General features: G+C 28.8%; 3 protein-coding genes across 4 annotated transcripts in view; 2 read left to right on the top strand and 1 right to left on the bottom strand.

Moving 5' to 3' along the window:
* The window catches only part of LOC147815907 (uncharacterized), a 29,212-nt gene extending 28,107 nt beyond the window's left edge, over positions 1–1,105 (bottom strand). Inside the window, exon 1 of the mRNA XM_087157730.1 lies at positions 992–1,105. The gene's annotated coding sequence lies outside the window, so the exon portion shown is untranslated. The remainder of the gene's footprint in view (positions 1–991) is intronic.
* LOC147815906 (uncharacterized) overlaps positions 1–11,241 on the top strand; it is a 58,662-nt gene extending 47,421 nt beyond the window's left edge. For both annotated transcript variants that reach the window (XM_087157728.1, XM_087157729.1), the window contains one exon: positions 10,601–11,241. In XM_087157728.1, the coding sequence (XP_087013854.1) occupies positions 10,668–11,204 (537 nt within the window). In that variant the 5' untranslated portion in view covers positions 10,601–10,667 and the 3' untranslated portion in view covers positions 11,205–11,241. The remainder of the gene's footprint in view (positions 1–10,600) is intronic.
* Positions 1–20,847, top strand: part of LOC107451950 (LINE-1 retrotransposable element ORF2 protein) — a 68,210-nt gene extending 47,363 nt beyond the window's left edge. Inside the window, exon 2 of the mRNA XM_071177823.2 lies at positions 14,110–20,847. Coding sequence (XP_071033924.2) covers positions 14,416–17,205 — 2,790 coding nt within the window. The 5' untranslated portion in view covers positions 14,110–14,415 and the 3' untranslated portion in view covers positions 17,206–20,847. The remainder of the gene's footprint in view (positions 1–14,109) is intronic.
* The last annotated feature ends 1,664 nt before the right edge of the window (positions 20,848–22,511 follow it).

Genomic DNA, 22,511 nt, shown 5'->3' with positions numbered 1-22,511 from the left:
TTTGAACTTAAAACATGGATTTTAATATACAGGGTGTTCCAAAATTATCTTTACATCACCTGGCTTGAAATTGATTACAGACTGGAAGTGCTTAGGGCCACCAATGGTGCGCATGTTGAAGTGTACTAAACAAAACTTTATTAGTTGCAGTAATACATGCAAAAGACAGAATATAAATATCTTGTTTATTTTTGAAGTTATGAACTTTTGAAGTTGTAAAGAGAATTTTGGAACACTCTTCATATAAACTCAAACGTTTTCTTAACATGCCTCCTTGATCTCCACAATGCTTTGATATTCTGTAAAGCATAAAATTAAATAGTGTTGAATAAAAAAAGAGATTTGAATTGAAGTAATATATTTTGAATACTAAAATTGTAAGTTTTTAATATTATTTAATAAATTTACTAAAAATACTAGTTCACAAAATTTATTTCAAATACCATTTTACAAATGTATTTCATGTACTATATCACAAATTTTATTTATTTATAATTACTATTTCACAAATTTACTTCAAATACTATTTCAAAAAAATATTACAAAAAGTATTATACAAATTTATTTCAAATGCTATTTTAAAAATTCATTTTAGAAATTAGTTCAAAAATTTATTTCTAATACTAGTATTTAAAAAATTCTACTTTATTTAAAAAATTCTACTTAATTCTACTTTACAAATTTATTTTCAATTCTATTTTGCAATTGTATTTCTAATACTATATTAAAAATTTATTTTAAATACTACTTTGGAAATTTATTTCAAGTACTGATCTAAAAATCACATTTTAATGGAAATTTTATATCACCTAATAAAATTTTTACTTTTATAAAAAACTGTAGCGAACAATTTATATTATGATCTTTTGCAGTTATGAATATTTTTTTTAAATATTTTTTTGAAAAAAAGCTATAAAAATGAATGCTTTATGTTAAATGTATTATTCTAACAAGTTAAATGTATTTGAGCACAAATCGAAAGGATACTTACTTAATGCTTGGAATTCGAAAACATATCTACGAGTATGAGGATCATAATTAAAAGAAAGTTTACCTTGCAAAAAGAGAAATAATAGCGATGGTTCTGATGCCACCCTTTCTAGAGGATTTAAACGACATGTTGTTATAATATTTATTATTTCAAACAGGTTCTAAAAATAATACAAAATGCAAAAAAAAAACAAAAAAAAAACGTGAAAACATCTTTGAAGGAATTAAAGGATTTTAAATTTAGTAACATTCTAAATCTAGACCAAAAATAAGTTTCAGCTTTAGTAAATTTTATCAGAAATAAATTTAATGTAAAACTGAATTAAATTAAAAAAAGTGAAGCATTTGATTATGTTTTAAATAAAAATCCTGCTGTAAAATTTAAGTGAAGCTATTCTGACAAATTTTGGAAAATTTTATTTTATATGTATTCTAGTTCAAAACAGGGCCTGGAGAATTAGTTACAATCATGAATTACAATCAAAACTCAAAGAACCTAACATAGTAAAAAAAATCAAGGTCAATCAAATAAGGTGGCTAGGATATGTATATAGCTATACGATATAGCGATGAAAATCCTGTTAAAAAATATCCTTCCATGCAGCAGAGGGGAAAAAAAAGAGGAAGACGTAGAACAAGATGGTTAGATAGAGTGGAGAAACGGTTAAAGGACTCGGGAATTAATAGATGGAGAAATATAGTCCCGAAAAAAATCTAGATGTGTAAACTGGAGACGGTCTTGGCCGGTAACCGGCTGTAGTGCCTAAGAAGAAGAAGAATGTCATTTAGTTCTTTTTGTCTATTTTAAGTTTGGTCTACTTTGTTTTCTATTTCTTAAGGGCTATTAGTTCTTCCACTGTTTCAAGAATTAAAATTTTTTTCCCCGCAAAAAATCCAATCTCACATGCAATATTTTGGGTGAAGTTGTGTAAAAGAATAATTTAATTTTTATACTGAAAATATGAAGGTAAACTTTGCCTTACCCTAACCTAATAGCTCTGATTCTATTAATTAATTCATAAACTTCCTATTATAAACTTAAAAAAAGAAACTGTAAATTAAATTGCATTCGAATACTTAGAAAGATTAAAAGATAACATAAAATCTTGGTTTGAAATAACGTCATAGTTTCGCCTCTCCGAAGAAGAAGAAGACAAAAGGCCCCGAAAAGAGCAACCTTACTGTTAATTGATCTTGCAATAGTGTTTTCTATCTACTACTGAACTGCCATTTCTTTTATTTAAATCATTATTTTTAAATGTTGGACTAAAAAACGGATCGTTTTTGCCCCTCGACCAACAGGGCTAAAGAGAATTAACAGGCTAGTTCACTCCGCTCTTAGAGCTGAAGCTACGATTACCCTCCTCATGACGTCACTGTGTCCACAGATCTCGGAAGATCTCACGCAAAGATATTATGATAACTTTGCATCTTTCTCTTTGTAAAAATAAGTTAGACTTTTTCTGGTTATTAGCTTTCAAACTTTACGTAATTAACACATTATTTCCATTCATAAACATAGTTTAAAAAAACTTTCTTGGCCAGTATGTTAAAAAAATACCATTTTAAACTTATAAAAATATTTTACTAGTTGGCGAAAATGACACTATAAATACTTTATTTTAAAAAGTTCAGTTTTAACTTTAATTATTAAGAAAAATGAAAGTATATATCGACACTTTTTTATCTACATATTTTTTTATAACAATAAGTTGAGTTAAATTTAGAATCCCCGATTTTAAAATATGCCGTTAATAGCAATTTGTTCATACCTTATCATTAGGAAACATCAACCTTAAACGATAATTACTGAAACAAAATAATAATTTAGGTTCATAATGACATTAGAAATTTTACAATTGTTTATAGATATTTAAATTTACGATGGTATAATTTATAGATATTTAAATTTAAGAGAGTATAATTTTTTTTAAAAAATCATAAATATTAAGAATAACTACATTAAAAAATATGTTATGAAATTAGGAGAATTCCTACTATATACTATATATTTTATTTATACTTTTTATTTACATTTTAATTTTCTTTGACTTTATCCATTTTTTTTCACCTGCCTTTCTTTTTGAAGTAACGAGGCGGTTTCTATTTAGATAATGAATTTTTATAAGAGTTCTTAACGACAGAATAAACGTATTGCTGTTTTATACTAACTGTGTCATTACGGAATCCATTCTTTACATAGTTGTTCATTTACTTTAGGGAACACGCGGAAAATTATATTTTTTCCTTCTGTTTTTCTATCAAATGTTTTTAAAGTTGCAATCACGCAAACAGGCATTTCGATAATAGCTTTAAATTCTTGTAAATTCGCTGCAAAAACTGAGGAAAGTCATTATAGAAAATAACAAATGCCTTAGAATATGTCGCAAAAAGAAATGCTCCAATATTAGTTAGAGCTAGTAAGGCCGAAAGCTCCGTTCTTGAAGTAAAACTGCGAGCTTTGCGCCAAAGTGACGTCACTAGAGAAAATCGGAGGATTGGTGCGGCGAGAGCTACTTCAAAGGAGTGAACCAGCCCTTCTATTCTCTTTAGCCCTGCTCGACCAATACTTCTTACATAACGACTTGTCATCTCTCAATATTTAAAAAATTATATGCTCGTTTGTTTACTGACTGAATTTTCGTATCGGAGCCTATTGAAAAATGGTTGTCAATGACAATCTGGCAGTGACATGCGAGGAAAAAAAGTAACAGATGTGAAGGATGCTGCTCCAAACGAGCTATTTAATCTTAATTGTGAAAGTGAATCGTCAAAGTGAAATAATATACTTACTTAAAACTATATCCCATAGTCCAGTGCTAGAGTTGTGATTACATAAATAGCAATTTTTAAATATACTTTAATCAGTTTAATGCAAACTACATTCGAAAAGTTATTTATGGCTCCGTTTAGTTTTCTAATTTTTCCTTCTTTTTTGTCGCTTGCATACCTTTTAAATCTTGTAAAACTTTTTTTTTCAGAGCATAAAGTGAAATTGCTATTACTTTGTTCAGATAAAGCACTGTGCAATTTACTTGCTAAGAAATAATGTAAAGATTTTACAGTCCTGAAATTCTTAATTTGTTATTAGGGAAGAGCAGAAAACAAATTTCATTTTAAATTTCTTCTCTTCATTAATAACCGATTTGTGAACATGCAGATTCTGCACTAAATGTTTTTCCTTGCTGACAGTGAAAAAAAACGTACCGGATTAAATAATAGAAAAATATCTATTCCAGAAAAATACTAGAATGATATATTTATAATAATGTGCAAGGCTTAAAATATTTTAAATTTAATTATTAAAAGACCATATTATTAAACCTCCTTTGAACAATTTTAAATCCTGCCACCTTTTCAAGCAAAAATTTTTTTTTAGAAATACCAATGTTAATCATGTTTACGTAACTGATATTCACGTAACTTTTAAAACTTTGACTTCGCTCAATCACTAAATGTGTAGTGATTTAGCTATCCCAGATGGCGACTACCTCTCTATTTCGGGAATCAGAAAAAAGAAAGGTATGTTTAATCTCAGAAAGTACGTTTTTGTATCTAATTTATTAATCATAAAATATCGCTTGCACTAATTAATTAGTATATTTGAAGTTACTCTCTCGAACTATTTAGAAGGATTCCTAGAACATGAAGATCCGATCACGAGATCAAAAGTTACTCAATAGTGTCCATTTATTTTATCGTATAACATTGTTAATTTAAATAACATAAATACATTTTCCTCAAAAACATTTTTGCTGCAATAGCAGAAAGGTAATATATTTTTCTAGCTCGTAATAAGCAAAGAATTTTTGTATCTTAAATATTAATATTTTGAAGGTAGCTTAATATCGGACTATTAGCTCTATGCCTTTTGAGATTTTACTGTATCTCAAATTTGCAAATAGACGAAATGAAATTTTGTTTTGAAGAATAAATATTTGCGCCAATTGTTGAAAGTGAATTAAAATTATGCATATATATATATATATATATATATATATATATATATATATATATATATATATATATATATATATATATATATATATATATATATATAATATATATATATATATATATATATATTATATATATATATATATATATATTATATATATATACATATAAATTACTATCTTTTATTAATTGTTTTTGTTAATTTTTTTTCAAATTTAATATTTTTAATTCTAAGGCGCTTTTTTAAGTTTTAAAACGTTAAATAGAGTAAGTATTAATATTTAATTTGCTAACGAAAAAGAAAGGGAAGGAGAATAATCTTAGCAAATTTATGTTTGCAAAACAAAAATAAGTTAATTCTAAATTAACTTCGAGAGAATATTTTTTATTTTTTATTTCATACAAAATTCTTTCCAAATGAATAAATAAAATTTACAATTTATCAAAAATAAGTAAATAAATGATAAGAAAAGATTGAAAAAAATTTATCTATTGCTAGATTTAAGATATAATTTTTTTATCACTGGTATTAATTCATGCAGATGATTTTTTGCATTTAACGTTAAAAGGCCCCAGTTTTGCAATTTTGCACCGAACTTAGGGTACAAGGGAACTCCTTGGTAAAGTTTTAGGACAAATTCACTTTCAATGAGGGCATCAAAATCGAAAAAAAAAAGATATGAAAATATTCCACGGTTAGCTCGAAGGCAAGATTACTAGCTCTCATGACAATGCTAAAACTGGAGATTTCGTATGTCGGAACGGTTGTGTTGTCAGTGCAACCGAGAACAGTTTACTATTTAACATGGGATTCGAACCCAAGTCTCAGGAATGGAAAGGGGACGCCAAATAACTTATCATATAAGCCATAACGGCTCTAGAAAAAACAATGAAAAGTTTAGAATCCAGTATTATAAATTTCGATATAATGTAAACGATTATATTCCTATCAAAGGAGTTGCTGTACTGTCCGACCATTCCTCCATCTCTCAATTTTGATGAAAACGGTGTCTATAATGATGAAAAAAAAAAAGAAATAAAATGAATAAATAAATTAATTAAATAATAATAATAAATAATTAAACCGCATGACAGTACAAATTCTAATTTTTGTCAGTTTTTTTTTTATTTTTTCTACCGGAAGATGAACTTTTCTGACGAGAGCAGAGATTGCAATCGTGATTTCTATGTCCATTTTGGTAATCATAATTTTTTTTATTATATTAAAAAGAAGAAAAAAAAATTTCGCTGATTAGTCGGTCACAAAAGTCACGTGGGGTAGAAGTTAGGACTGTTCTTCTTGTCTCCCCCTGTTCCTCAGGGTTGATGAATTCCAGGACTCCATATGGACTTGATGCCCAGAATTTCTCTGATAAAAAGATGTCTCAACAAAAAGTTGGTAAAGGGTCAGTAAAAGGAACATATTCTCGTCTTTTTGTTTTCAATTCATTCTAATTAAAAAAAAATTTTTTTTTTAGAAATATAATTACAATTCTTAACAAGACAGTAGCATTCCCCCCCCCCAATTTTTAAGTTCTTTCTGATAGAGGGACAAACGATGTTCAACAGGTGGGCAATCGCCCCCCCCCCCTGATCCCCTACTGGCGCCGCCCTTGACTTCATAACATATGGGAGGAAAAATAACAGTAAACTAAACTTATATGGGCACAAACAAGAGACTTGATCTCCAGAATTTTCTGATAAAAAGATGTCTCAACAAAAAGTTGGTAAAGTGTTAGTAAAAAGAACACATTCTCGTCTTTTTGTTTTCACTTCTTTCTAATTTTTAAAGAAAATAATAATTTTTTAGAAATGTAATTACATTTCTGAGCAAGACAGTAACATTTCCCCCCGATTTTTTAAGTTTTTTCTGATAGAGGGCAAACGATGTTCAACTGGTAAGCAATCCTCCCCCCCCCCACACTGATCCCTACTGGCGCCGCCCCTTGATTTTATAACATATAAGAAAGAAAAACAGTAAACTAAACTAATAGTTACCTGCTAATTAATTACTGTGGGTTAAACTCGTATCGTTGTTAAAACACACAAGCCCCTGAATTTCACAGTAAATCAGGGTGAGACAGGATTATTCCACTTCTTCTGCTGTCTGGGAAATTAGATCTTACTGCGCATGCTCCAGTATTGGTGACTTCAGACTAAAGTGAATCCCGTGATTTCGCAAGCACACAGTTCATCCAACCTCTTCTTTATCTTCTGTATAAGAAGACTTTTGAAATTATGATGGCGCCATCTAACTATTTCAGATTTAAACATATTCTTATCTTAAACAAATCTAACAAGTTCTAAATTAGGCGGATCTTCTAAAAAAATAATATTCGTTACACTTTGATTATATTTTTCAGTTGTAATTAATTTTATATATCATCTAATATTTCTTATATCGCTTCTTGTATTTTAAACAGAAGGGAAAAAAAAAATCAAAATTGGATCAAGCTGGAGCTGGATAAATCGAATTTTAATATATAATTAATGCTATGATTAATCATATTTTACAATTTAGTTAAAAAATTAAGATTTTTGAAAATTTTGTAGAAATATTTAGATTTATAAAAATACTAAAATACTAACAGCAAAAATAGTCATAATTATTTTTTTATAATTCAATTTCCTTGCCCTTTTTTACATTTATTTCCATTAGATAGATTACATATCCGTTTACAGGACAATTTGAAAAAAAAGAAACAGTCATAAAATTTAATTCATTTTTTATTTCTATCAAAATGTAAACGAATTATTTTCTTAATTCTTAGTAATCCTGTCTTAATTTGTTTGCATTTGATATTTTAAAGAAACGAGAAAAAGTAATGCCATCGCTTATAACTTAATTACTTATTGTAAGTTAGTAAGAACTAATTTTTTTCTTTTCTTTTTTAAACTTTACATTTTATCTTGCTTATGTAGAAAAAAAAAGTTTGCCGTGAAAGGTTTTTCCCGTGGTATAGTGTCCCTTTTAAACCTGGTTAATTTATTTAAACATGAAATAAGCATAGCATATCATGTTTATATAATGTAGAGCGTTTATAGAATGTAGAATGTTCATAGAAGATTGAATGTTTATAGAATATAGAATGTTTATAGAATATAGAATGCTCATAGAATATTGAATGTTTATAGAATATAGAATGTTTATAGAATAAAATTACAGAACTCTAATTAGCTGCGTAAGTTTTTAATAACTGAACACGTGTGAACTTATCTGAAATGTGGATACATTCAAATAAATTATATTTCAGGCATTTTCAAACATTTTTATAAATGCATTTAAAATGATTCGATGTTGCAATTTACACATTAATAATTAAATAGAGCTGGAAAGATTTTAAGCAATGTTTTGAAAAACAGTTTTCTTTGCATAAACATACTTCTTTTAAACGAATTCGAATTTTTGATAAACAGTTTTGGTCATAATCAGGAAAAATATAACTCTAATAGTTTAAACAGAAGAGTGGTGGAATTTTCTGAATGTTATTTCAATTATTGCTTGATTTTATAAGTTAATAAGGAATTCAACGTATAACATATTAATATAACAGTATTCATAAGGAAGGTGTTAAGGTCTTGTTAGCAATATATATATATATATATATATATATATATATATATATATATATATATATATATATATATATATATATTGCACTTTACTAAAATATATATTTAATTTAATGAATATGATAAGTAGATGAATTATTACGTTTTTCTTTTAAATGAGGAGTTACAAGTAAATAAATCTTTCATTTTGTAAAATGATATTTTTAATCGCGTTTTTACACGGAATTCAGCTAAATATACAATTCAGATTTATCTTTACAAAAAGTCATTGTTTAGAGCCTTTCTAAGAAACAAAATTAGATAAAAAATATATTTGTAAAGAAACAAAAGACATTGCGTTTCCTGACTTTTGAATTTTTAATAGTGCCTTTTATATTGATTAGTATCGTTCACGTATCAAAAATAGTTTCAACGAAAAGTGACTACTTTCTTTAAATTTTTTCATTAATTTTTAAGTAATGAGTTTTTTTTTATGCAGTTAGAATACTCACAGCTGCGAATAAACTTCAGCCGATCTGGGATCAGCCGAAGGCAGATCAATCATTTAGGGTTTAATAGCCGAAAAAATTAAAGACCATTGATCTGAGACAGCGGTTCCCAAATTGTGGAACCCAGGATTCCGTTGAAATGTTAGAAGGGTTTGGAATTCAGGATATTTTTAATCAGTTACCATTTTCAAAACCTACCATTAAATTTATATCTAAATAATTATCCATTTTTTATTTAATATTTTTGCTGATTTACTAAAATTATTTAGTTAATACACTTGTGAAGAAAAAGAATGAAAATTTAAAATTTATTGAATGAATTGCGAAAAAACAGGCAATTTGAAAAATTGCTCCAGTTTTCTGCATCGAAGAAAAATAACCTAATTCATTAATGAAGAAGTATGTTCCTCAGAAAAACATTCTCGAGATCTACTTTTGGCATTTTTTGTCTTTAGTTCAACGAATTTCAGCTTTTTTATTTTTAGTTAATACTTACATTGAAATCAAATAATGAAATAAACTAGATGCTGCTCCAGACCAGTACATTCAACTGTCTGACATAAAATCCAGTTTTAAGACTAATCTCGATAAAACGATAGGATAAAAGAATTTCAATCTCTATTAATTTACTATATATTGACGAAGTAATGAATATTTAGAACATATTTTAATAATAATTAATATTCTTTCGTTAATTAATGTGTTAACAATCGCTTTAAGACTTATCTCGATAAAACGATATGATAAAAGAATTTCAATCTCTATTAATTTACTATATATTGACGAAGTAATGAATATTTAGAACATGTTTTAAAAACAATTAATATTCTTTCGTTAATTAATATGTTAACAATCGCTTCGTTAATTAATATGTTAACAATCGCTTTAAGACTTATCTCGATAAAACTATATGATAATAGAATTTCAATCTCCATTAATTTACTATATATTGACGAAGTGATGAATATTTAGAACATATTTTAAAAACAATTAATATTCTTTCGTTAATCAATATGTTAACAATCGCTTCGTTAATTAATATGTTAACAATCGCTAACGAAATTTGTTAAACAAGTTTTTTGACGTTTTCGAAGGAAAATAAAAAAAGCCCTAGGTTAATATATATATATATATATATATATATATATATATATATATATATATATATATATATATATATATATATATATATATATATATATATATATATATATATATATATATATATATATAACTTGACCTAACAGTCATGAGTAACAGTTGCAAACTTACAGCAGTTATAAACATAGGCATATTATGAGCAAAAAAGCACCCTTTCATATTACGACGAAACATTCGGAGTTCCGATACAATAAGGATGATCATTTAGGGATCCTCAGACGAAAAAAAAAATCGGAGCTGCTGTTCTAAATTATCTCTAGATCGGGCATTTTGAATTAGGCATGTTTCATATGGAGTAGTGCTCTGGAATGAACAGAGGTTGATGATATTTTACATGACATTTTTTAAAAATACATTTTTTATGCAAGTGTTTTGATGCATACGATCCTAGAAGCCAACACTATTTTAGAAATTTCTCTTTTTTTTTTCAGGGATTGATGTTTTAAGCTTTGATTTAATACTGTCCTTTAGATCTTGAGAGTATCCTTTATAGATAACATGGGATTGGACATCGTTGTTTATGAAAATGTCAAAGTTCATTCATGTGCTACAAGAAAAAGAATCGAAATACCAGAAGGGGAACGAAAACATTACAAGAGAAGAATGGGGAACGATTCTATGTGGCACTTCGTGACGAAAGACTCGATTGAAGATTCCCATCTACACACATTCACTCCTGTTCTGGAATATTATGATTGTGAATGCGAGGACAGCGAAAATTTGAGGAGGTTTCATATGGGATACAGCAGTTGCTTGGACATTGAACAATATCCATATTTCGGTCCTTATGAGTTCGACAAATCCGAAGGGTTTTATTTCGGCTCGTACATGACTTACGCCCGATTAATGTTATCGGATAAAGTGCCACTTCTTCGATTTACAAGTGACTGTGATGGTTGTTACGGTGGGGAACCATTTTTATTACGACTACGAAGTCAACTAGAGGCTGTTAGCGAAACTGATCAGAAGGCAGCGGAATATTTTGACATCTTAAATGGAAAGGATTTGTCAAGATGCGTAATACGGCACTGTTAGCTGCAATGTTTGAAAATAAAATTTTTGTGTAGTTGTAGTTGTTTGTTTACGTCACTCTAATAGAAATAAGAAATGAATATTACGAAGTAGCAGTTTGATTGTAAAAAAAATTATAAATTTTTGCTTCAATTTATAGTTTTGAAAAAAATCATCTTCAAAATTATTGCAAATTGTAAAGAAACAGAATAAAGATTTTCTCTTGGTTTTCTTTTCCTCCAGAATATTATAACGAAAATAAGATTATGCATGCATATAAATTTTTTTCTGATCAATTGTAAAAAAAGCAAATATTTTCGGTCTTAAAAAAAAATATGAAAAATTCTTAGAAGAAACTTTCTTGAAAAAAGTTTTTAGATTTTCTACATATCATTTACAGCTCAATTAAAATAATTTAATAGTTTTCGAAAATTGGATATTTCAATATAAAGACAATGTCATTTTTGCACAAATCTACAGTTCTGTTTTTAAATAAAAGAACTATTGGGTTAATTTTTTCGAATAAGTTAATTTTTATTTTATTTTATAACCAGCGTTGAACAGTTGTCTCACTTAAATCTACGGTAAGGAGATAATAACAAATGATTTGTCTACCAGTGATGATTTTTTACGTCAGCACTGTGGTCAATAGCAGAATTCGTTTCGACCAGTTAGCTGTATCTTGGATTTGAACCTGGCTCATCTTATTAAGAGGAGAGTGCTTTATTAAACCGGGGTAACAACGACTCTAAACATTCTCTAGCACTTATCTGGAAAACACGAAATGGTCTACAAGACAGTTGATAGGTCCCGTGGTAGCAGGTATTATCCACGTAAATTGGATGCAAATCGTGATATACATTTTCGTTATGTGGCAAAAATATTTACATTGGTCCGAGTTATTTGTGGTTACAGTTGCAACGTTCCCCCCCCCCCCATATTTAATTTATTGCTACTCTTTAAAGAACTATTAACTAAAAAATGTGAAACGTAATGATAAAAATATCATAAACAACCAAACAATAAAAATATTTCATATTGACGAATTATTGGTTTTTATATTAGCATCTTTCACTAATGTCGCTGATCTAGCAATAAAAAAACTGTTTCATGCAAATTTCATTTTATATTATAACCGTCGTTGAACAGCCGACCCAATTTTCTGGTGTTTCATGCAAATTATACGTTTCTGTGTGATTATTGAAGTGAATATGTAATATAATTTTTTCATTATCGGTTCTTATATTAGCACCTTTTTTCATTGTCGCTGATCGAGCAGTAGAAAAAGTGTTTCATGCAAATTATACGTTCATTGAAGTATGAGCATTGAAGCGAATATGTAATATAACTTTTCGCCAAGTTTATGATTTATAAGCTTAAAAAAAAGGAAAAAGCGATAAAAAAAATTTCAGTAGTTCCTAAAACTGCTAACAAATTATCTGACTGTTATGCCACTAACGAGTGAGAATTATTCTTGCAATATCAGTCACATTGATATTCGAACCTAAATTACCAATTACTGCTTTCTTGCTACTGTTTTCGGAAAACCCTCAAAATGTTACGCTTTTAATCATGCAATAAATGGAAATGCAAGACAATATCAACTAGCGAAAATCCCGGACATCAATGTCTTCTTTTTTTTATTCAACTTTGAAATGCACTCTCGTTTTTTTTTCGATCTAATTTTTGTAAAAACGCCGAATTTTATTTCACAAAAAAATACACTGAAGCATATTTTAAACAATATATATTCTTAATAATTAATCAATGTTGAATATACTAGTATTTTAATTTGACTTCTGTCTTGTTAATAATGTGTTATTACGTTAAATTTAAACTGCAGACTTTGCTTAGAGAATGGATTTATGAACACATTAAGACTTATATACCAATACAGGCACTAAATCCATATGTATTTTGTTAGAATATATTTAAAACTTAGTCTACCATTCTTCTTTATCAATTAATAAACTTAGTCTACCATTCCTCTTCATCAATTTTAAGAACTTAGTCTACCATTCCTCTTTATCAATTAAGAAACTTAATCTACCATTCCTCTTTATCAATTAAGAAACTTAATCTACCATTCCTCTTTATCAATAAAGAAACTTAATCTACCATTCCTCTTTATCAATTAAGAATAGATATTTCACACGTATAGATTGAACTGTGAGCATTTTACTCAAACATAGCCTAGTACCATTTTTTAGTTCCTTATTTTTTAACGGCTGCTACAAAAACTGATGCAACGTGATAAAACGACGTGATCAGAGCCTGATCTAGTATTGTATCTTCCACACTACACCATTTCCCCACCAATATCTCTAACAAAGGAATTTCATCCACATTAACATGCACCTTGCTGCGTATTCACACCGATTGTTTAATAGGCTGCCAAGATTGAACTCACGACCACTACAACTGGTATTACCTTTTTTTTTGTTAACCAATCACACCATCGAGAAGCTATTTTTTCTACAGGTAGTTGACGGTAGTACATAGTAGATAATATCTTGAGAGCTAATAGGTATTCTTCAGTATTTAGCAATTTGTGAACTATTAAGAACCAGACAAGATTATCTGTTGAATCCATTCTAAATTTTCATAATCTGCAAACGAATAAAAATAAATGTAGTGCATTTTGAAAAAGAGAGATGAAATCAATAGGGAAAATGTTTACATTTTAACATTTGCATTCTCATTAAAATATATTTTCTTTAAAGATTTTAGATTAATTGCTCTCAACAGCTTATTATGATAGACTCTTCGAAAATTATTTTTCATTCAAATGAACTAGATTCCTAACTGGAAGAAGTTTTTGGAGTGTACGAATATCTTTTTAGAAGAGTTTTCATGTATATTGCAGCTTATTTATTATTTTCGAAATTAATGCTTTTGATTTGTTTTAATGAATTATTTTCTTTTCTAGGATTTATATATTGCATTCGAATGGTGGAATGCATATCATGAGACATCAGAAGAGCTTTCTTACTTCACTTCGGGACCAAAAAACTGCTGGACTGAAGCAAACTGAATTTCAAACATGAAATTTCCAAATTTCATTTGTTATCAGTGTTTCAATTGAATTCATCAGTCTTATGCGTGACTTGTAAATTCTTCAGAAAATAGGCGCGAAATGACAATAAAGAACTAATAGCATCTTACTAATAGATAAGATAACGCTATCATCAGCAATTCTTTTTCTTCTTCAAGAAATTTCTTATTTCTCTGAAGCATGGTGGAGAGAGAAATTTACCACAGATCTTTCACTTTCGGGACTTGGAACGTACGAGGTTTAACAGAAAAAAAGCAAGAGACTTTTGCTGAAATTGAAAGAGAAAACAAAGATGTGGTTGTACTCACAGAAACTAAACTCAGAGGATCTGGAAAAGAGGAATATCCAAACTATATCCATGTTTACAGTGGTGTTAGAGTTGGTGCTGCCAGAGCCGGCGTCTCTGTTCTCGTCAAGAAAGAATTTTCCTCTGGTATGAGATGGAAAGTAGTTAACGAACGAATAATCAGAGTCAGGCTTAAAGTAGGGGTGCATAAAATCGTGGTTCTCGGTGTTTATTGGGTTGATGATTGCGCTAAGACTGAAGTTAAAGACAGATTTCAAACTGCATTGTGCAAGGTTTTGAAAAACATAAAAATTACAGACGAGATTGTCATTCTAGGGGACTTCAATGCCTGGGTTGGTACATCCATCAGCAGCAGAGCAATTGGAAGATTCGGAGAGGAAAAAATGAACAACAATGGCAGGAGACTTATTGATGTTTGTGAAATCTTTCATTTGAAGATTTTAAACACATTCTTTGATCACGAAGACATGCATAAATACACTTGGTACGATAAAAGGAGCAATTCAAAGTCAATAATTGATTATTGCATAGTCAGACAAGACACTATTTTGAAATTCGTGGATGTTATTGCTTGTAGATGGCTGGAATGTGGCACAGATCACATTTACTTAGAGGCGGTGGCAATATTTTCTTCGATTCCGCCTCCAAAGTCATCTTTGCGTATGTATAATTCCTATTTGTTATTTAGTGAGACAATTGAAGCCAAATATAAGGAACACCTTGATAGACACATAACTTTAAATAAGTATAAGTCAACAGCGGATTTGTATCAGCACTTTAAGGAAGTGATACATTCTGCCGCTACTGATGTCTTGGGAATTGATCCACTGGGTGATAGGTCCGAGTTTTTGTGGGATGAAGAACTTAGAAAATTAAGGTGCAAAAGAAAGGAATATAATATAGGCATAAATTATATTTACCACCCTAAATCAGAAGTAAAAATAGAAGTTTGGAAAGGAATTTGCAAAGCTATTGAAAAAATTCCAAAACAGTTTCAAAGGAACAAAGTGATCTACAATATCCTAAAAGAGTTTCAGAACCAGTCTGTTACAACTCTAACAGCAGATAAAGAATTTCTTGAAATTTACTTTAAAAATTATTTTAAAGAGTGCCGCCCAGAATTCATTGGTGATTTAGAAAGATGCATTGGACAATCTGGTTTTTCCATATTTCCTGCAGATATCATACAAGCTTTAAATGAATTCGAAGATTTTGACGTGCCATCACCTGGTGGTATCAGTATGCGTCTGCTAAAGCATGGCAGCAATAACTTAAAAAAGCTTTTGAAGGATTTAATTCAAGCAATCTTTGATGGCCATACAATACCAGAGGAAATAAATGAAATGTTTTTCATTTATCATTCCGGCGACGAGAAACTGTTGAATCTTATAAATTGTTCAAAATGTGTTTCTCACACTGTTATGCAGGTCATGAGTGCAATTATAAAAAACTTCATCGAAAAAAGTAATGCATTTAAAGAAAAATGCAAAATAATTCATGAAGAATCATGCTTGGATGCAACTTTTGTTCTAAGAATGTTGCTTCAGAAGTGTGCTGACAAGCAAAATAAACCCTTGCATTTAGTTTTCATCAATTTAGAGGAAGCTTTTCTTGATGTACCACGCATAAAAATGTTTAATGAACTTCAAAAGCTAGGAATTGAGGACTCTTTAGTGAAGATAGTTAAGCATTTATACAAAGACAATACTGTTCGCATGATCTTTTCAAACGAAATTTCTAAACTTAGTTATCCAGTATCTAAAGGGCTTAAGAAAAACTGTGCCTTATCCCCAACATTATTTAATGTTTACATTCGAAGGGCAGTAAAAGATTGGTTAAAAGAAAACGATAAAAAGGGTTTCCCCGTAGACACGACAAAAATGTTTTCGTTTCTTTCGGAACAAACGAATTTAGTTGTTCTTTCAGATAGTCTGAAGCACTTAGGTTCCGCGATAGAGAGCCTACTGAAACATTTAGGAAAACTAAATTTGCAAATCAGTTTCAAAAATATCAAATATTTAGGGATAACTGAAGATGATGAACGTGAACTGATGATAGACAAGAGAGGCATAGTCAGTGAAGACTGTTTTGAATTCCTTGGATCGGTATTAGAAGTTGGTGGCAGAAACGATATCGATATTGACAATCGAATTATAAATACGAAGAATGCAATTGGCGTATTGCACTCCGTTGCTCGTGACAAACGAATTGACAAGGATTGCAAGAAAAGGATATACCATGCTATCATTAATAACAGCTTGACCTTTAGTTGTGAGACGTGGACAATGACTGAGAAGTTTATGTCACGTCTTCTTCGAGTTGAAATGTCTTATTGGAGGTGGTGTTGCGAAAATTATCCCCAGCATTTCAAAAATGATATCGTACTTGAAATAATGGAGGTTGATGAAGTTGTTGATGAGGCAGTGAAGCTGAAGAGGTCAGCTTGGTTTGCAAAAGTCAAAATGACCAATGATAATAGATGGTCAAAATGTGTTCTGGAATGGAACATTGATGGTAAATCCAAACCTGGAAGACGGAAGCGTTGGATTGAAGGAATTGAGGATTTCATAAATGAATTGAGCTTGCGACAAGGGTTTGTTATTAAAAATAAGCATTTAGAAAATATAGTTGCTCTAAATCGTGAATCACATGAAGATTCTTAATATTAAAACATAAACTAAAAATAACTCAAGCTTTAATGTGAGTTTATGCTACGTCATATTTTTGTTGTTGCTGTTATTCGTAATTATTTTATATTATGTTTTTATCATATCATTTATTTATTATAATGTTGTTCTTACATCACTGATTTGTAATTACATGATGTTATGTTCTTATGCTTGTAATGCATTACTAATTTGTTATTTTATGAATTCATAATTTTTACATGTAATATCATTGATTAATGGGCGTAAATTTTAATCTGTTTCCTAAGTTACAAATTTATTTTCTCACCTTGATCATTTGTTTTTTCAATTAGGTGCGTCAATTGTAGAATTTAGTTTTCTAATGTATTCTCATTTCGATTTGATTATTAATTTACAACTTTTTGATTTCATAGATGAAAATTATTTGAATATTAAAAATTTATTAAATAAATACAAATAGTGTTGATACCTAATTGATACTCCTGCTACAAAGGATATTTTAGATATTTTATAAGAATATGATCTTTAATCTAAAACAAAATGGTCTTTAATATAATGACACCATTTCTAAAGAAGCATTATAAGAATTATTACAATGATAATTTTCTAGTCTTAATTGAACTCTAACTAGTTCCGATTAAAACTAGTCCGATTTAAAAAAAATTGTCACAGATGCCTGTCCAGCTCACTAATGGTAATTGTTTTGTTACCTCTAGTCTATCGGATCTTTTTATACTGGATCTGTTTATTTGTTTGTTAAAGATAATCTGCTATCAACAGATTATCCAGTTTTATTTTAACATCTAAGGCTCTCTCTTCACGTAACTATATACAGGAAAATGCTGTTTGCATATTTATTTAGACTATGGCGTCACCTGTTGGTCCATTGATGAGTTAGAAGAAAGAAAAAAAAGGGAATTAAAAAGTTTCAGAAAACCACCAATTTCGAATAAAATATGTTGTGGTCGTTCATGCTAAAAATAGAATTGCTTAAGAGAACATCGAAAGTAAAGGTATTTCGTGATACGTATTTGTTTTCCCCCTCCAATTAAAGATTGTTTTGTTTAGATATAAAGTGAAAAATCCAGCGCAAACAAAGGCGTATATGCGGTGTTATGTTCTCAGCATTTATATCAGAAGGTTTCTTTTCGTCGACTTTCTAAGACTTAGCAATTCACTTTTTGCCTTTTTCTCACATTCCTAGTGCGATAGAAATAATAACTGCTCAGTTTCAGAATTTGTGGAGCGTTAGGTAGCACATACATCAACTTAAATATACCTAGTCAATTTTACGACCACAGAGCTGTTAGCAAATAAAAAAAAAGGATTTAGAGAGTTAAAAGCAGCACCTTGTGCTATGTAAAATGAGTAGAAAATATTCTAGCAGAAAACTTTCTGTGAGGCTGTTCCTTCGATTATTACTAAGACATAGGTTTACTTGTATAACTTAACGAGCTTCATTGTGATACATTGCTATGAGAGTGATATAAGCAGCAAAACATTTACAAACACTGGCCTCATTACTATTCCTCTCAGCAATATATCTATGGAGAATAATCTAAAAAAAACTAGAATATAACTGATGTATACTCATATTTATTGAAATCACTATATGCTTTTCGGTATAGACTGTAATAGTTTTCAAAATGTGCTGAGAGGGTAAGAGGTATTACAAATTTTTTTTAAAGCTTAGAATATTAAAATATCAATAGAAGGGAAACATAATTTGCCATGAAAAGTGATTTCAAGAAACCCTTGAGTAAGGCATGAAGTTTTAAATGATGAAACAAAGTTCAAAATATCAAAATGCAACCAAATTATTGTAGGATTACTACCACACTACGTAATCCTAAGTAATTCTAGTATAATTTGTTCGCATTTTGATGTGAAGAATTTTCAGCATTCGAAACTTCATGGTTACTGCTTCTGTGTTACTACTTTTTTTGTGCTTTCAAATTTAGTCACACCAAGACATATATGTCCCACAGACGAAAACACCACTGGGACGTATGTTTCCCATCTAAAAAACCTGGTTTGTCACATATGTTTCAGCCCCCATCCGCCAATGGCTAAATTGTTGATTTTTTACTTCATTTTGGCGGGATATTGTTTTTTTTTGTGTGCCTTATTTGATCCTTTTGCCTTATTGATCGTATTTTGTTTTTGATTTTTTTCGAAAAAAAAATCTGGTCTTGAAAGGGTTAAGGATTGTTTCTGCAATATAGCATCCTCTTAAAATTACTACATTGAGGTGTTTAATAATAGAGCTGGTAATATTGCATAGTTGAAGATTAATAGTTTTATGTGCCATATATTACTTATACAAGCTATATAAATAACATATACGTTTAAATCTATATAACTTATGCAATTCATCAAGCATGTTGAAATGGCCAAACCTTTCACTTCGCTCGTTCCTTGTTATTTTAGAGACCTAAAATGTAACATAAAAATACCTCTAAATGCATTACAATTCTATATTTGGTAAAACATAATTCGGAAGGAAAAGTTTTATCCATATTTTAGTACCGAAAATTAATAAATTATGTTGATGTAAGGAAAACTTATCTTTCGTTGAATTAAACATTTAATTCCTATCTCTAAAATAAGGCAAATAATGTCCCAAAATAAATAATTTATGAAATAATAATTTCAGTACAGAAATGTAAATTTTATTTGATAATGAATAAAACAGAAAATTTTTCACAGTAATATATATTTAAAATATAAACTATACATTTAAATTAATAGTTTAATGATCCATTTATGTTTTAAGAAAATTATATTACGCAAATTCTAAGCAAACATGCCTTTAAATTCCAGTTTTTAGCTTCAAAGAAAAAAGCTTTTTTTTTTGTTTATTTTTAGAAGAGAATAGTACGTTTATATTATTTAGAGTAAAAGTAAAGTTTTATGTAATTAAATTGTTTTTATTTAATTACTAATTCAGAGTTTTTGTATATTTTCTGAAACCTGCTGAAAATGGGATACATTAACACATGTTTTTACCTAATTTATTTTACAGGATTTATAATTATTCTTAATTTATTAAATTTGGATTTCTGATCTTATTCATCTTTTCATAGTATGTACGAAATGAAATTTTAATTTTTGTTGAGTTATTTTTCATTTTGAGAATTATTATTAGTTGTTTGTTATTATAAAAAAAATAGTTAGTGTTTCTTGGTATTTTAGCATCGTTAGCATTTCCTTGTTAGTTTAAAATTAATTTCAATGCAAATTCCTAATTTTTTCTCATAAATGCTGCATAGATTGTTTTATGCAAGTGATAGAGCTTATAAGTTAGGGAATAAAAAAGAAAGATTTGGTGTTTGGTCCACGCAACGAAATGCTTCTTGCCAACTTTTGCATAGTCTTTTTTGCACAGTGTGTGATCCTACGATGCAATATTTATTGTATGACTTTCTATTTGAATTATACGTAGTAATAAATTAGTTGGTTTAAAGTATTTTTGAGTTTTTTTAAACATTTCCTTACTTGTATAAAATTAACTTCATAGCAAAATTTTAAATTTTTTTTAATAAGTGCTGCATAAATTGTTTCATGTAAGTGATAAAACTTATACGCTAGGAAAGAAAATGATATGATATTTAGTCTATGCAACAGAATGCTTGCCAATTATTGCATAATTACTTTTGTGTTGAATGTAATGCATTAATGAAAAATTCTGTATATGATTTTCAATTTAAAATATATTATTAAATTAGTTGTTTGTAAATGCAATAAAAATATAATTTAATGTATGCTGGTGTTGTTTAACATTTTTTTGCTTACAAAATTAACTTCATTGCAAAAAATCCAATTTCTTTTTGCTACATGCTGTTTAAATAATTCTTATACAATTGAAAAAGTTTATAAGATTGAGGTTGAGTACATAAGAAAAAAAAATTACCTGAGTGCATATTTCATAATTTAGATTTGTCTTAGGAGAGAGTTTAAAATATAGTTTAAGCATCATAGTATAAACCTTGATATACTGATCATAGTGTATGGATAAAAATGAATATTAAATCGTGGTAAATATAGCAACACACATAATTTCATCAATACTCATAACTATCAAAACTCAAGAATGATTTGAAAATTAAAGAATAAGTAAAATAAAACTCTTATATGCTTAGTAAAAAATAAAATATTTGGGTGTAGCCTATGAGAATATAGTTGATACAATTTCAGTTAATTTTTCCGAAAATATCTCAATTTTACATCAATGGTTTATTTGAATGAGAAATCAATGATTTAATTGAAGTTTATTTTAAAATATGTTGCAAGAAAGCCGTATAATTTTTTTTAAAGAAAGCAGATGAGAAATCGGTGGTTTATTCGATATCATTAGTGTTAATCGGAAAAAAAACAGACTTTCAATCTGCTTCCTAAACTGTTTTCAGATAGAAGCAAGAAGATGAGAAGTCGGTGGTTTATTTAATGTCATTTGTGCTAATCGCAAAAGCATCGACTTCTCATTTGCTTCCAAAACTTTTTGCAGGTTGTTTGGTTTACGAAGCAAACCATATAAGATTGCGTAACAATTTTCGGGGGTTGGCGAGCGTTAGCGAGAGCAGAGGGCACAGCCCATTAGTTTAAAATAATCATTAAAAAGATAATCAAGAGCACCTGTTCCCAATTTTTTGGCTTTGGAACCCTAAATGATTAACCTTATTTTGGCAGAGCCCCGAAACTCCGTGCATAAATTTCATTAGCGATGGTCAACCTATCAATTAACGAAAGAATATTAAATATTTATTTTACATGTAGTGATCTAAATGTTATTCATCATTTCTTTAATAAATAGTAAATTAATGAAGAATGAAATTTTTTTTATCATAAGATTTTATCAAGATTATCTTAAAATTGGGTTTTTTGTCAGAAAATTAAATTCACAGGTCTGAAGCTGCATTTACTCTACTTCTTTATTTGGTTTTGGTGCATGCATAAACAGAAAATAAATTCTGAAATATGGTTTGAGTTAGAAAAAAAAGAACGAAAATAAACGCAGAGAATGTTTATCAGAGTAACATACTCCTTTATAGTTGAGTTTTCTTTTATTTGATACGAAATACTAATGCAATTTTTTTGCAAATGTATGTCCTATTCATATTTAATTCTTTATATTGTAATTAGAAAAAAAAATATTGCTTTTTCGTTCTACATAAAAATTTTAATTAAATAAAATTTCGCAAAAATAACGAAATTATTAAATAATTAATGGATTACTAATTCGACACAAATTAATTTACAGGTTTCCAAAATCAGTAACTGATTAAAAAAAAGTCTTAACTCTCGAAACCATTGCAATCCTT

This window comes from Parasteatoda tepidariorum, chromosome 2 (genome assembly GCF_982258835.1).
Source record: "Parasteatoda tepidariorum strain Cologne lab strain chromosome 2, Ptep-v5.0, whole genome shotgun sequence".
Lineage (NCBI taxonomy): Eukaryota > Metazoa > Arthropoda > Arachnida > Araneae > Theridiidae > Parasteatoda > Parasteatoda tepidariorum.
Note: the sequence above shows the minus strand (reverse complement) of the source record. Positions and strands in the feature narration are given on the sequence as shown.